Genomic DNA, 15279 nt, shown 5'->3' with positions numbered 1-15279 from the left:
TTGAAATATTTTTTTGACAAATAAAAGAGATATATTTAAAAGTTAGAAAAACAATATTTTTTAAAATAACCGTATTTTAAAAGAAAGAAAAGAAGTTACGCCTAGATATTTTTGAGAGTATTGTATTGTATAATATGTAAAATTGACATTTATAATTTGTCAATTTGACTATAAACTAAATTTCAAAAGAGAATTATTATTTTCAAATGTATGAAATATGTTATTATAATATTAATTTATCTATTTTCATTGTCGTCGGTCTTTTCTATTACAAATTTATATTTGTATATTTTTGGACTACAAGCCTACTTTTTATTTTAAAACTAGTGCTTTTGTTTATTTATGACAATGTGTTTTTGGTTTTGGAATAAAATATTGAATGTATATATATTATACAAAGAATAATTTATATATTAATTTTAAAAAGTAGAAATATGAATTTACAAAATATACAATTTTTTATAAAATTCTCAATTCCTGAAAATATTTGTAAAAATACTATTTTACTCTGAAAATATATGCAAAAATATAACTGTTTTAGTTTTCATTTCGGATTGCATTTTATGTTGCATTTTAGGTTGCAAATATGAGTGTAATTTACAGAACGTATTTTTTCAAAATAAAATAAAATTTCAAGTTGCAAATCTGATTGCAAAAATAGTTGTACGTATTTTTGTAAATATTTTTAAAAAGTGATAATATTTTTGTAAAATATTTGTAAAACTTGAATATTCATGAAAAAAAATCCCTTTCAAATAAAGCGAATTTAAAAAATGAGTAACATTCAATTTATAAATATATATATTTAAACAGTATGTATTGGTTAAAATAAAATAGGTATAAATTTATTTAAAAGTACAAGACAATAAATGTATGCACAAATAGAGCAACGTTATGTACACTCATCAGAGACTCGTGTACTTCTGTATACTCATGAGCACAAAAAATAAGGAAAGGTTAAATATGTACTCTCATATTACTATATAAAGCAAAAATTTACTGCATTTAGTAATTATGTTTATTAATAACAAAAATTTCACTCCAAACTTCGTTTTGTAGTGACATTTGAGGCTAATTATTCAAAAAGTGATATTGAAGATCATTTGCCCCAAAAAAGTGACATTTGAGGTTTTTTTTCAAATATAACATAATACATTTTTAGACTTTAATTAATTTTTTTAATGTTTCTAACATTTTATGAACCTATTTGAATTACAATACTTAACATAATTGAAAATTATAAGACTAGTAGATATAAAAAAATGTTAAAAATAATATTTTTGCCGCCCTTAAATTAGTATTTAAATGCACATGCATGTTCTTCTAAATAAAATACAACCATTATATTTAGCTGCACACAAATTTTTTTACACGTGATATTGAATATAACATGAAAAATAAATTAAAAAAAAGAAAATTAATTAATTAATTAATAAAAGTATTAAAACATAAATGATGTAGAAAAAATGACCAAAATACCTCTTTTTAGATGTCCTTTTGCCCAAAATACCCATTCTGGAAAAAGGTGCCCAAAATACCCACTAGATACTCCACCGATACTGGAGTATCAGGATAATACGCCAATTTCAATGGAGTATCAGGATGATACTCCTTTGTCAGGAGAGTATCATGGCAGATACTCCTCTGTCAGTGGAGTATCAGTTCGGATACTCCTTTACCAGTGGAGTATCAGTCTTGATACTCCTTTCCCAGTGGAGTATCACTTTTAATTTTTTTAATAAAATATTTTTAAAAAATAAAATTAAAATTTTAAAATTTTAGATGATACTCCACTGACAAAGGAGTATATGGGTGGATACTCCACTCACAAAGGAGTATATGGGTGGATACTCCACTGACAAAGGAGTATCATCCTGATACTCCCATGTCACTGGAGTATCTACAGATACTCCACTGAAAATGGAGTATATGGTGGGTATTTTGGACAGCTTAAAATTCTGGTGGGTATTTTGGGCGATTATTATTTAAAAATGGTTATTTTGGTTTTTCACCCAATGATATGTAATGAATTAAAAAAACGTAGAAGTGAAAAGGTGAGACCCAAGGACTGTAAAAAGCGGTGCAGCAGTAAGAGGGTAAAAATGTAAAGCAACGAACGCGATACAAAACAAATAGGATAGATAGATACACCACAAATACATAAACCTTGTGCTCACTCACTCTTTTCCCCAATCTGCCAAAACCCTCGGTTTTTGCTGTTTACTCTGTTTCTGAATATACACAAAATCTTTTTGCATCTACTCATCATATACTAGTAAAATTGATTCCCCTTGTATATTATCCCTGGGTAATGTTTTGGTGTTAGTGTTCAGCCGCTACACTTATCATTTCACATTGCAGATCTAGGGTTTAATCAGGGTTTCTCTCATTTCATCCCCCCATGGCTACTCCCTTTCACTTGCACCTCACTGCTGCTCAGGTCTCTCTCTCTCTCTCTCTCTCTCTCTCCCTCGCTCACTTCCCCTCTCTCTATCTCCCCTCCTCATCTCCCTCCCTCTCTCTCTCTCTCTCTCCCTCCCTCTCGCTCTCTCATCTCTCTCTCTCCCCTCCCCCTCCCTCTCTCTCTCCCTCTCCCTCTCTCCTCTCCTCACCTCTCTCCCTCCCCATCTATCTCTCCCTCCCTCTCTCACTTCCCCTCTCTCTATCTCCCCTCATCATCTCTCTCCCTCTCTTCTCCCCTCCTCATCTCTCTCCCTCTCCTCTCCCCTCCACATCTCTCTCCCCTTCTCCCCCCCATTTCTCTCTCCCTTCCTCTCTCTCTCTCTCTCTCCCCTCTAATATTTGTGTGTGTTTGTGATTGCAGGTTGGAACTTATTTTGTGGGACAGTATTACAATGCACTGCAGAACACTCCAGAAGTTGTTCATCAATTTTATACCGAGTCCAGCACCGTTGTTCGTACTGATGGCAATATTAGAGAGACTGCTTCCGCAAGGACGGTATATTACTTGTTATTTTTAGGTTCGGTAGAGTTTGCAGATTTTTTTAACCAACTTGTTTTGTATATATTAAATTTGGGCACTTTTAAAATGTTTGGTTCTTATTTGTGCTTCCTTAATAGATAAGTAATTGTCAATTTTGTTTATGTTGCTGGCGTGTCAGGCATGCTGAAATTTGAAAACATATGTGTGGTCAAAAAATCCGTACGGTCTAAGTTAATAAAATAGTTTCTGTATATTTTGAACTTCTACTGGGAAAAAATTTATCAGAAAAGGGACACAACAATTAGGAAATTAATGCAATCTAATGATGTTGTATTTGTTTATCTGAAGAAACTTTATTAAAATAAAATAGATATGAACTCCAAATGTGGGCTATAGTTCAGTTATTTCCCTCTACATTGCAAAGACGCCCAACATTCACTGAGAGCTTCTTTCTGCAGTACCCTTAGTTTCCACTAGGGGAATCAGGAAGCTTTCTAACCTATAGCGTAGGGTTTGTGTTTTATACTATATATAAATAGGGGTAAAACCCGAAGTTAAAAGTTTCTTAACTCGTAAAGGTTGTGTGTCAAGTAGCATGGCAAACCATATGGCCCGATTTCTCTGTACATGCAAAAGCAATTTGTATTAAGACTTGCTAGTATAATAGTTTTATCCGTTATTATTTTTTTGTCATATGAGGTGGATTGCGCTGTGCTTTGTGAGATTATAGGTGTTATTACTTTTACAGGTGTTCTGCGGAGATTATAGGTGTGATTACTTTTACCTATGTTGTGTGAGTAAGCAAGCAATTAATATTTAATTATTGTACTTGCTGAAGTGAAAGAATGGACACCGGGCCACTGAAAATCACTATAGGTTTAAATTACAATACCTTATAATATTTAAACCTTTATATAATTTTTTATTTTGTAAATATTTAAAGTTACCTCTTTGGTTGTGATAATTTTCTTACGTTATTGTAATTAATTAGGTTACCGAAAGTAATAAATTTATATTTCCAAACCGGGCTTTGTTGGTGGTATTAGTAATATATCCCTTTGATTTATCCCCTTTCTTTTAGGTTTTCTGTAAGTGACCTGCACAATCAGCAACTATATTATGAAATTCCATTGTGGGTATACTTCCCATATATTTCTTCTGTGTCCAATATTGATACATTTTCACTTGGATAAACTTGTTGTGTTAGTCATTTGACAAGAGTTGATTACATGATAGTTGTTATTTTCTGTTGGTTTTTCTTTATCGCAGCAAATCAATGCACTTATCATGTCACTCAACTACACTGGAATAGAAATCAAGACGGCAAATTCTTTGGAATCTTGGAATGGAGGTGTTCTCATAATGGTTTCGGGTTCTGTTCTTTTAAAAGATTTTAAAGGCAGGAGAAAATTCGTTCAGACCTTTTTCCTGGCACCTCAAGAATCAGGATTCTTCGTTCTCAGTGATATATTTCACTTCATTGAGGAGGATCAGATTCACCAATATCCAGTAGCCTATATAGCTCCAAGCATTCATGATCCCAAGCTGCATGTTTCAAATGCTATTCAGGAAGCAGGTATAGAGCTTGCACTTGTAGTCTTTCTACTGACTTCAGAAATATCTATGTAAGCCTATGGAATTTGTTAGAGGATTTATGCTAATGAATAACATACGGTGTATTCAATCTTCATTGTAAATTTTTTATGATTCTAAATTATACTTCATTATACTAAAAGTGATATTATATCATTATAATTGTATTTTTAAGAAAGCTGAGTCCAAAAAGATGAATTGCATTAGAAAGAGAAAGTTTAACTGTAGTTTAGATTAGAGAAGACGATTTCTGGGTTAAGATTTTAATATGAAAAGGATATCTGAAGTGTTTTAGGCGACTAGAGACTTGAAGAATTTTGGTAGGTTAATGCATGGAAATTTTGGAGAGATATAGGTTGCATAAGTCATTAATCAGCGTCCAAAAGCTCTCCGTGTGTATTATGTTAAAGTTTTTAAGTATGCTATTTAAGTAGTGGTCCTTTCCGGTCTTTTCATCTCATGTTGCTAAATAGCTACACAAACAAGTTGCTCATATTATACACACATATATTTACGTGTAAATGAATATAACAGTATATGCATATTTGTATTACTCACATCTATACATGTATATGCTTATAACAAGTTAAAGATAATGGTAGAGGAATTGCATAGAGTGTACTAGAATATTTAGAGAAATCTAATAAGTATACCTCAAAGAGAAAGTATTTGGATTTCGTTGCCAGTTTCTGTTGTTTTAAATAGATATAATAATTAATCTATATTTATTTCAAATTTTGGTTCTAAAATTCTATAATGTTGCATAGTTACCATTATAAACAATCAGCGTACAATATTTATAGTATTTGCGATGAGAAAATGCAAATATATACATATATGTAGTAAATTGAATGTATATTGTGTATTATTATTATTATTATTATTATTATTATTATTATTATTGAATCAGAAGCAGATGGGATGACATATATTCTTCTGCAGTGCCCACTTATATGCTTGGTGGAGATTTCCAGGCCATAGAATTTGTTGGTTCATCTAATGCTAAGGAAAATCCCCCCATTAATAATTACAGTTTCCCAGAGCAACGGCTACCACAAGTACCAGAGACTGACAGTACCATTAAAGGCAGCTTTGCAATGCAGTCAAATGGTTCACTTCAAAGTACCATAAATTCTGCACAAGAACATCCATCCACTCCTATTGAGGAACCGGCTGAGGAACCTCACAAGCACACTTATGCTTCGATTGTATGAACTACATCTTTGAGTCCTATAAGCCAAAACTTAGTTCGACACTGGACATTTTGGCTTGATCACAAGGGACTGACTTTCTTTTTTCTTTTTCTTTTTTATTCCTTATTCATCACCTTGAAGTTACAGGTTTCTAAAGGACATTCTGTAGCTGTACATGTTCATTCATCTTTCAAGAAGACGACGTCTCCTCCTTCAGAGTGGGATTATGTTCCTGAGCCATCGTCTAATCAGCAGTCTTTTACATCCTCAGTTGCACTTGACAGTTCTGGGAGGGATGCTGTGGAACAGGTTTCAGTTGTAGAAGATGAAGGTGACCTTTTTTACTTCATTCCTTTTGTTCTTTTCATTCTTGTTCACTGATGGAAGTTTATTAACACATTGTGTAAAGATCCCTTAACTGTTTTTCAAGGCAGTACCACAGCTGTTTATTAAGGTCTCCAATTTTGTGTTTTTATATGTAATTTCGATTACTGATGAACAAATATTCTTACTGCTTTAGCTTACATTATTTACAATCTTCCCTTGAAATTTAAATAGATTAAGTTTCAAGCATAATTGTTTTAATTTTAGTGTTTTTGTGTGCTGGCGTGCAAGCTTCACCACTATAGTTTTCACTAATGAGTAGTTTCTTACTGTGTCTCTCAATATTGTCGGCTCTTGCACTCATGTAGGTTTCTACCATATCTGAAAAATTTGTCTCTCTAGTCCCTGATTTCTGCATAATTTGATATTCACAGTTAAGATAAAGTCAGTTTATGTGAGAAATGTGCCATCTACTGTGTCTGCTTCTGAAATTGAGGAAGAGTTTAAGAAATTTGGTAGACTGAAGCCGGATGGCGTGGCCATCAGAACCAGACAAGTTAGTTCTTTTATCTCTTAAGAATTTTTGACTTGTATGTCCTAGTGATTCATATTAATCTTTTTTTAAACAATATATTGCCAATGTACAGCCAAAAGAGCTGGGTGTCTGTTATGCATTTGTGGAATTTGAAGATGCAGCTGGAGTTCAAAATGCAATTAAGGTAAGAATAACTGCAATTTTCTGCGGTACTGGAATTTCTTCTCAACAGAACTCATGCATCCTTGCGTCATCTATATAATTTTATCAATTGTTTTTTTTGCACAAGATAAGTTGTCCGCGTTTGGAGTTGCTGGCTTGTTGCTTAGCACTCTGTTTATTGCAAGTCACTTGGAATTTGTATGTATGCGGCTTCAGTCATTCACTGATTCTTTGTAGGCATCAACTGTTGAGCTTGCTGGACAACAAGCATTTATTGAGGAGAGAAAAGCAGACAGAGTCAATGCCTTCCGTGGAGGACGTATGCACTACAATCTTTATCCTTAGTTATTATTTTCTTTTACTCACCATGTTTCTATGTAACAATTATTATAATTTTAATGTTATATGATCCACTTGGTATAGTTGTCATTTGTGATTGCCTACTTTCTTGTAGTTGAAACCTTTATTTGATGTATTACTTGCTTAGAGTACAGGAGTATAGTAGTACACTATGTTCGAACAACTTCCAGCTCATGCACTATATATGCAATGTAGGAAAAATTTGCTGCCTTTGATAAATGATGTGTTTGATTTTGCTATTCCTATAATATTTACAATTTTTTTAAACACGTGGATAAATTATGTGCTGTTCCTATAACAGGGGGAAGAGGTAGAAGCAGGGGTAGCTACCATATGGATTCGTCAAAGGGACGTTTCAGTGTTCGTAACTTTAGTCGTGGCAATGGTCAGAATGGTGACTACAGCAGACCTCGAGGCAACGGAAATGGATACTATCGACCAAGTCAACGTCAAGAACGAGTATTTTCAGGCAATCAGCAAGTGTCGAGAAATGGCCACAACCCTTCGGAATGAAGTTTATTATATTTTTGTTGCTTAAAGTCTGAGAAACAGTTTTGAGCAATCATTTGCTTTTGGTTTAATATGGTATCGATAGCAATTGATCTCATTTGATTTTAGCACATTCATGGTATAGGTATTGGGAAAGGGAATTTTTTTACATAGATGGTTATTCCATTACAGGCGAAGGAAAAACTTTTTAGAACTTCCTGGCTGTATAAGTCCACAATGTGTGTGCTGGTTATGTTTGATGAAAAAGGGAGCCAAATGCAGGTTTTGTAATGCATGCTTAATAAACTTATGTATTAAGGGGCTTATACAAGTTCAGATTATAAATTATGTTTGCTAGACGGAAAAAATATTTTTAGGGGTTTATTCTATCAATGATTTTGAAGTATTTTTTTGGATTAAAAAATTAAAGTGTATTCAATTTTGATTTTAAATGTGAATACACTTATGGGGATGTTTGGTTGATTAACGTGTTCGGTTAATAAGAATCGGAATATTAAACCCAAAAGATAGTGTTTGGATTTATAATTTAGTAGGGTTGAATGAGAATCTCATTTACTCCATGCTTTTTCATTTTAGTTCTATTAACCTTCATTTCTATACCCTTTATTCATATTTTCGATTCATTTTAGTTCTATTAACCTTCATTTCTATACCTTTCATTCATATTTTCGATTCTCATTCTCATGATATATCCAAATGTACCATTAAATAATTCATTAGAATATGAAGTTATTTAATTTGGATTTAGTCCGTTCATATCTTATTTAGGAGAAAAAGTTTTTTTTTTCTTCCGATCCAAATTTTATTGTGGCAAATCGCCTCTATATGGTCGATGCTTGGTGTGGTGTCTCCTGAAATGTTTCCACTCATTTTTCCCAATTGTTTCCGCTAAAGTAATACATTCACAAACAAAACCAAGCAAAATAATGCGAGCTGAGAACAACAGACAAGAGGCCCATTTAGTGTATGAATGTTAATTTTTTTTCTTTCTAATGTAAATTACAAAGAAACAGGAACATATTTTGATGCCATTATTTTATAACTGCAAAAGCCTTTCAGCCTTGTATATCTATTCGAGCTTTTGAGGTTAGTGAACATTTATACATGTATCAATTATTAACTAGCTACAGCGTACATGACGTGAAATCTTATACCAGTCTCAACCGAAAGTAATGATTTGAGAAGGTGTTTTAGCTGCTTGAATAACTGGCAGCTGAATGTCATTTTGTGGGCCGCTATCAGTCGCTATCTTCATCCCCATCATCAGTTTCCCAGAGAAACCGAGCATATGCAGCTAGAATATGGCTGAAACAGGGCCCCGTTTTGTCATGAATCAAGAAATGAGAAAAATGAAAAAACACCCGAGGTCTAGAGGATAATAGAATAATAAGCATCTTTGTACCTATCTTCTGGAGCAGATTCAACTGCACGCTCAAAGTAACAAGAAGCTTTATTATGATCATGATGGAGTTCCCACACCAAATTAGCATACTGTGAATTTATTTCGCCATCTCGAGGGTCAGCTAGTATTGCACGTGAGTAGTAATCCTCCGCTCCCTTAAGGTCCCCCTTGGACTGAGCAAAAAGATTCATTAACTAAGCCTAATCTCGATACTCGGTAAGTAATGCTATTCATAAACAAACATAACAAATATGACAGTACTAATTCATATAAACACTAATAAAGCAATCCTTTTCATTTTATATTAACTTGGGTTCTGTTTACATCAATGAAACCTTTATACTAGAGAAATTGGTTACAGGTATCCACTCCATAACATTCAACAGCAGCTTGCTGCTGGCAGAGAGAACGCCAGCTAGTCAGTTATTTAAACCAGTGACCAAGTGTCAACATTATTGGTGCAGCAGCATCTGAGATTGTATTTAGATGAAGTCTTAACATCGAATAGAAGTTGCAAAAAGGACATTTAGATTTCACCTGATACAGGAATTGCGCATAATTTTTCAGAAACAAAAGATTAGAAGAGTTGGCCTCAACCATCATCTTGTAGTAGTCTTCTACATTGGCACCTTCACCAGTAGGTATTCCTGTATAATTGGCATCCCCATCAACATGATTATCAAGCCCTGCTGCAAGATGTATATCGGTGGTGCTAATTTGTGTTTCAACCTGGATTTTGTCTTTAAACTTATAAGCAATTTTAGAAATTTATTAGAGATGGCATAAAATGAAATAGCATCTAAAAATGAGATCAAGAAAAAAAACCTGGATGGCATCAGTTGATGCAAAATCTTCATGATCATCTACTTCCCACAAGAAACTAGCATATGCTGCAAGAACATGACTGAAAAACAAGAACTCCTGTCAATAGGGAAATCAAAATCGCTTGCAGGGGAGGCAACCAAAAAGTGTAGATTTCTCTCAAGGTGCAACGAGCTTAGCATATTGGAAAATTTTAGGTAAGAGCATGTCTAATGGTGGTGTAAAAATAAGTGTAGCTATTGCTATAATTTAGCACCAAAAAGTAGTTTTTTGTGCTAAAATAGCATCATGGCTCCGATGGTTGGTTCTATATTTTGTTCCAAATATCATCAACTCCCCGAGTACCCCACTATTTTGAATACAAGATTAATTTTTCTAGCTAACTTTTTACTTTTTGATGAGGTGGGATGAGGTGTATATTATAGCTCCACCTATCTTTTGTTCTATATTTATCACAAATTATAGAATTGTGCTATTTTAGCACAAGATATAGAACACCATTGGAGTGATAAATTTTAGTTTTTGTTCTATAATATAGGTATAGAACAAGATATAACACACCATTTGACTTGCTCTAAAAAAGACAAATTTCATTGGAAGTGTCAAATGACGTTTATCCATAAGCACAAATCACAACCACGGGAAAAACAAAATGCACTAGAATGGAAACACCCCAATAAAATAACGGCCTCCCAGGAGATCACCTAACATAGAATTGTAATACAGAATTTCATATGATAGATAACAATACGGAAGAAACAGACAAAATAGCCACAGTTCATTCATTTGGATGCTATCAATAAAATGGAAAGTGCGAGCGAAAAACAGTTACTAAATAGAGTCCAGCCAAGATATCAGCGCACAATACATTGACCTTTTGCAATATGAGAGGTCTGGTTCATTTAAATTTTAAAGTACTGACAGTATAATCTGAACTGGAATACCTCTCACCTATCCTCAGGAGCAGCACAAGCTGCACGTTCAAAGTAACTTAATGCCCTTTCTTGGTCATGATGTAGCTCCCAAACCAATTTAGCGTATTGCAACAGTGTCTCACTGTCTTCAGGATCTGCTACCGTAGCACGGAAGTAAAGATCTTCCGCTCCAGAAAGATCTCCCTTGGACTGTAATTAAATAACGGGGCAGTCCTTTACTTAATAGTAGACAATCCCTTACAAGTTTACTATCAAACTAAAACATAAACCAAAAGTAAAATCCACACAATCAGTTGCTAACTTTAACAGGTTCCTTAAGAAAAAATACTAGAGGAACAGAAACTATTGCATATGCATCTCTCCAGTCTCAGCAGATTCATTATTGCTCTGGCCAGTTCAGTACTGGACTTTAGCCACCTCAATGAAGAGAATACACTTTTTCAAGTATTTAACTACTGCAGCAAGTTTCATCTGCGATTACAAAGCATGTTATGTATCCAAAACTTCTAGATTTTAATTCATTTAAAGGATAGGATAACGTTCCTTATATTCAAGATTATAACATCTATCACTATGAAATTTTAAAGATCTTCAAGGAATACCTCTTTTAGATTACGACAAGCCTCTTGATGAGCATAAATTATCAGTATACCAATGAGTAACCGAATCAGACTAGTATCGTTACTCAATCACATATACTAACACCAAAGAGACAAACAAACATATTAAATCAAAAACATGGGGTGGGAGGACTCAAACCCAATAATCATTCCTAAATCGAGCTCTGATATCATTTTAACTAATCAGTACATCTAAAACCTTAAGGTATTAAAGGAACAACCCAACGGAATCTTGTACAATTCAACAAGTGCATCTAAAACTCAATATATGTAAACACATCATCCATGACATTATAATTTCTAGCAACAGAAATCATTCTAAAACTACTGAAGGCAAATAATCATACACTTTGACAAAGCAAAATCGAAAAGATAGCAAAACTGACCTGCAAAAGCTGAGCATAGTTCCTCAAGAACAAAGCATTAGAAGGATCCTCACAAACCAACTTGTTGTAAAACTCCTCAACATCTTCAAGTTGATCAAGACAAGAAGTCTTGAAATCAACACCAAAACCACCACCACCTCCAACACCATTACCATCCATTCCAAACCCTGTAGCAAGATACATAGGGGGACTCACTGGTCTCTCAAGTTGTTCAATTTTCAACTTGTCAAGTCCATGATAAAACCCTTCATTCTCATCATCTTGTTCTTTCTCATCACCATTTTCCTCTATTAATCCCATGCCATTTTTCTCAAAACTAAAATCACCACTGCCTATATTATCACCAATTGTCACAGACCTTCCTAAAGGCAATAACCCATCATTTTTTGCACCATCTTCAGAATTGTAAATGCAGAAAGAAGGTTCAGTTCTCAACATTGGATTAGTATTTTTACACCACTGATTGGTGAAACTATAGAAAAAGATTTCAACTTGATATAAAGGTTTGAAAATGGGAAGTTTAGAGATATTGTTGTAATATTGCCTTGTCTTGGTTTTTAATTTATTTATTTATTATTGTACTCATGTGGGGCATTTTTATCTTTTCAATGATTCTTGTTCTCTAACTTAAAATTTTGCTCTCCAAATAAAATTTTTCTTTATAAAAAAACCTAATTTATTATGAAATTCAAAACTTTAATGATAAAATGGTGACAGAGATTGCCACTAAAGTATGCAGTGGTTTCTATTGTATTCTTAGTAACCTTACGAGTACAAAAGCAACCAATTAGAAAAAAAATAATGACATAGATTGTTTAAATTAAGAACTTTGTCAAAATAATATTATTATTATTTATTTAAAAAATCAATTTATAATTATTTTTTGACCAATCTTTGATTTTGATTGGTTTTATTAATTTTAAATAATGTTTGAATAATTATAAAAATAAATAGTGTTTAATTTAAAATTAAAAACCAAGAACTTTTAGGAGCCAAACAGGCTCAACTTAAATTGGGGTGGATGTGTTTCCGATGAACATGGGTGCACGTGATTTTAGGTTTAGATTCCGGAAAGTATAGCCACTTGCGAATTAAGAATGCACCCCAAATCTTGATTTGTGACGTAAAAACTTCTCTTACAGAAATCGACCGATATTTTAAAAACTAATAATAAATTGTTCAAAAATTAGTTAAAAATATTTATCCGATTTCTGATAAATTATCTATAAATCATCCGATTTTTAAATCACAAATCGGTAACTCAAATAAATAATTGTGATTTCCAAAATCTGTAACACTGCATAAAATTCGTAGTTTTTTATATATATAAATGTGTGAAAAAAAATATTTTGTATTTGTAATTTTTATAATCTATCTATTGTTATGGTTATTTATTTCGAAAATCGGAACAATACGATTAATGTAGCAATTTGTGATTTATCGGGCAATTTTAAAAAACAAATGATTTATCAGGAATTTAATGAATCGATAAATATTTTTGACTAATTTATCAGCATTTTATTGATTTTTTTGAAAATCGACCGAATTCTTTAAGGGGTCGTTTGGTTCATCAAATTCTGGAATCAGGTATGAGTTTCAGTCATTTCAACCACATACCCGGTGTTTGGTTCGGAAAAAAAATATTAATACCCATTCCTCAAACCCCCAATGTATGGATTTTTCAAACCTAAGTGGGGAGATGTGTATGAGAGATCAGTATGAGAATCAATTTTATAACTAATATTTTAAATTCTATTTGAAGCATTTTAATATAATTGTTTAATACCAAAATAAATATATGAACCGAAAATATATTAAAATAATAATAAAATCATAGATTTAATTAAATTAAAATTATTGTCTTAAAATCTTTTAAATTAAAGACGTTCATTTCAGCACTCAACCAAATACATGATATCATATATGATACCTTAACCCCATATCAACTTACCCGATTCCTGATTTTCACCCAATAACACATCTTGAATGATTCCTAAGAAAGTCTAAGAAGGGACATTAATAACATGGGCATTTAGACGGGGCATGGGTCACTGATCCCCACTTGGCAAATTGTTGAGTTAATGTTAATATGGGTCATATAAGAATAAATGGGGTCAATAAATAAAAAATAAGTTCACATTGAATTAAAGAAAAATGCTCTGAAGTATGTACTTAATGTAGTGTTATTTTTCAACAATACAACAACAGAATTACAGAAGGGAGATTGAATGAAATTCTGATTTCTTTTTGGTTTTATGAAAACTCTTTATAAATATACAACTGTGTTTTTGAATAAGTAAGAATGCAGATTAAGCTTTTGAAGTATTCAACTGACACAAAGTAAATAAACACACAATTTAAAAACTTTCTGGTGGATTCGTCTTTCCACCAGAGATGTACATTTGAAGAAATATTTGTGATGCAAATTATGCACAACTGCTTACAAGTATTTTGCTACAACTTAGAATTTGAGAGTGTTTTCTAAAGATACATCTTTCTTTACTCTTCTGTTCTTACTTCATATCTAGAATACTTGCCACACTTGATTTATATTGAATCAAGTTTACATGTGCAATAAGACAAGAATAATATTGCTATCAGTTAGGTCCAAGCACATGCTTCTTCATTTCTTTGTCCAATGCAATCCAAGTAAGATATATCATCTTTGAACGTCCTTGTATTGCATGGAAATGGAAATGCTTCATTTTCTTCTAAAACATGTATTCAGGCTGCCACATTCCTTTTGTGCACTATCAACTCATGTGGCTCTGCCAGCCTCTGTCAAGTCACTATCAATTGCTATCTTGTTGATCATCCGTTAAACCTTCATAGATGTTATCCATTGACACTATATTAGTGTTATCCGTTGAAATTTTCTTGATAGCATCTGTTGACAGCTTTATCTAATATCCGTTGAAGACCTCTTGACTAGCTTATCCGTTGAAAGCATATTGAGTCATCTGTTGAAGCTTGTAGGTTAACAGTTGAAGATGTTTCCTTAACAGTTGATACTCTTTTACTTATATAAAATTACAAAGCATTTTAGATTTACACTTAACCCACCTATTTTGTATATCTTGCTAGTAGTTAACATGACTTAGAAACTATAATAACCCCCAAACCTCTTAGCTATCATAGTGTACAAAATGTGCTACATACTTTTTAATATAATCTACTCCTTCAACTGATAGACAAACTGTGGTTGTAATATCCGGGATATAACGAGTAATTATTTTTGCCAGTAAATAAATATTATGTGATTATTATATGAATTTTGGTGAATTATCTGTTAATTGGTGTCTGTGTTTGGATGTTTATATGTGGTAAAATTTAAGAATTTTAATTTTTATATGTCTAAAATAAAGTATAGATAATTTTGATATTTTTTTATTAATTTATATGTTATTATATAGTTTTATAAAGGATTTATAGATTTAATAAACTATTTTTCCGAATAATTATAAACTATTTTGTATAATCGGGAATCGTCCAA

At 32.6% G+C, this 15279-nt stretch overlaps 2 protein-coding genes across 4 annotated transcripts; one reads left to right on the top strand and one right to left on the bottom strand.

Annotated features, from left to right (window-relative positions):
• The first annotated feature begins 2159 nt into the window (after nucleotides 1-2159).
• On the top strand, nucleotides 2160-7959 carry LOC141677778 (nuclear transport factor 2-like). Of its 2 annotated transcripts, none has more exons than XM_074483844.1 (9): nucleotides 2160-2440; nucleotides 2825-2959; nucleotides 4214-4520; nucleotides 5480-5745; nucleotides 5878-6061; nucleotides 6489-6610; nucleotides 6702-6773; nucleotides 6989-7070; nucleotides 7413-7959. In XM_074483844.1, exons 1-9 carry the CDS (start codon nucleotides 2402-2404, stop codon nucleotides 7622-7624), a joined length of 1419 nt encoding a protein of 472 aa, XP_074339945.1. In that variant the 5' UTR covers nucleotides 2160-2401; the 3' UTR covers nucleotides 7625-7959. The 2 variants fall into 2 exon arrangements, with proteins under 2 accessions (XP_074339945.1, XP_074339944.1); XM_074483843.1 differs by having other exon boundaries at nucleotides 5872-6061.
• Nucleotides 7960-8639: 680 nt separating this feature from the next.
• LOC141678344 (uncharacterized) lies at nucleotides 8640-12325 on the bottom strand. Of its 2 annotated transcripts, none has more exons than XM_074484636.1 (6): nucleotides 11787-12325; nucleotides 10797-10969; nucleotides 9849-9927; nucleotides 9561-9770; nucleotides 9024-9196; nucleotides 8640-8926 (listed from the first exon to the last, which is right to left on the bottom strand). In XM_074484636.1, exons 1-6 carry the CDS (start codon nucleotides 12222-12224, stop codon nucleotides 8860-8862), a joined length of 1140 nt encoding a protein of 379 aa, XP_074340737.1. In that variant the 5' UTR covers nucleotides 12225-12325; the 3' UTR covers nucleotides 8640-8859. The 2 variants fall into 2 exon arrangements, with proteins under 2 accessions (XP_074340737.1, XP_074340738.1); XM_074484637.1 differs by having other exon boundaries at nucleotides 9561-9752; nucleotides 11787-12324.
• Between the last annotated feature and the right edge of the window lie 2954 nt (nucleotides 12326-15279).

Source organism: Apium graveolens, chromosome 8, assembly GCF_009905375.1.
Source record: "Apium graveolens cultivar Ventura chromosome 8, ASM990537v1, whole genome shotgun sequence".
In the NCBI taxonomy this organism is placed as follows: Eukaryota; Viridiplantae; Streptophyta; class Magnoliopsida; order Apiales; family Apiaceae; genus Apium; species Apium graveolens.
This window is presented reverse-complemented; position numbering and strand designations above follow the sequence as displayed.

What these genes read in the sequence shown, in the direction of transcription:
- LOC141677778 (XM_074483843.1), top strand. Translation starts at nt 2,402, where the DNA reads ATGGCTACTCCCTTTCACTTGCACCTCACTGCTGCTCAG. An exon ending in AGACTGCTTCCGCAAGGACG is followed by an intron (nt 2,960 to 4,213) that starts GTATATTACTTG and finishes TCTTTATCGCAG; the next exon opens with CAAATCAATGCACTTATCAT. An exon ending in GAGTTCAAAATGCAATTAAG is followed by an intron (nt 6,774 to 6,988) that starts GTAAGAATAACT and finishes GATTCTTTGTAG; the next exon opens with GCATCAACTGTTGAGCTTGC.
- LOC141678344 (XM_074484636.1), bottom strand. Translation starts at nt 12,224, where the DNA reads ATGTTGAGAACTGAACCTTCTTTCTGCATTTACAATTCTGAAGATGGT. An exon ending in ATGCGCAATTCCTGTATCAG is followed by an intron (nt 9,197 to 9,560) that starts GTGAAATCTAAA and finishes CTTTTTGCTCAG; the next exon opens with TCCAAGGGGGACCTTAAGGG. An exon ending in GAATCTGCTCCAGAAGATAG is followed by an intron (nt 8,927 to 9,023) that starts GTACAAAGATGC and finishes GCCCTGTTTCAG; the next exon opens with CCATATTCTAGCTGCATATG.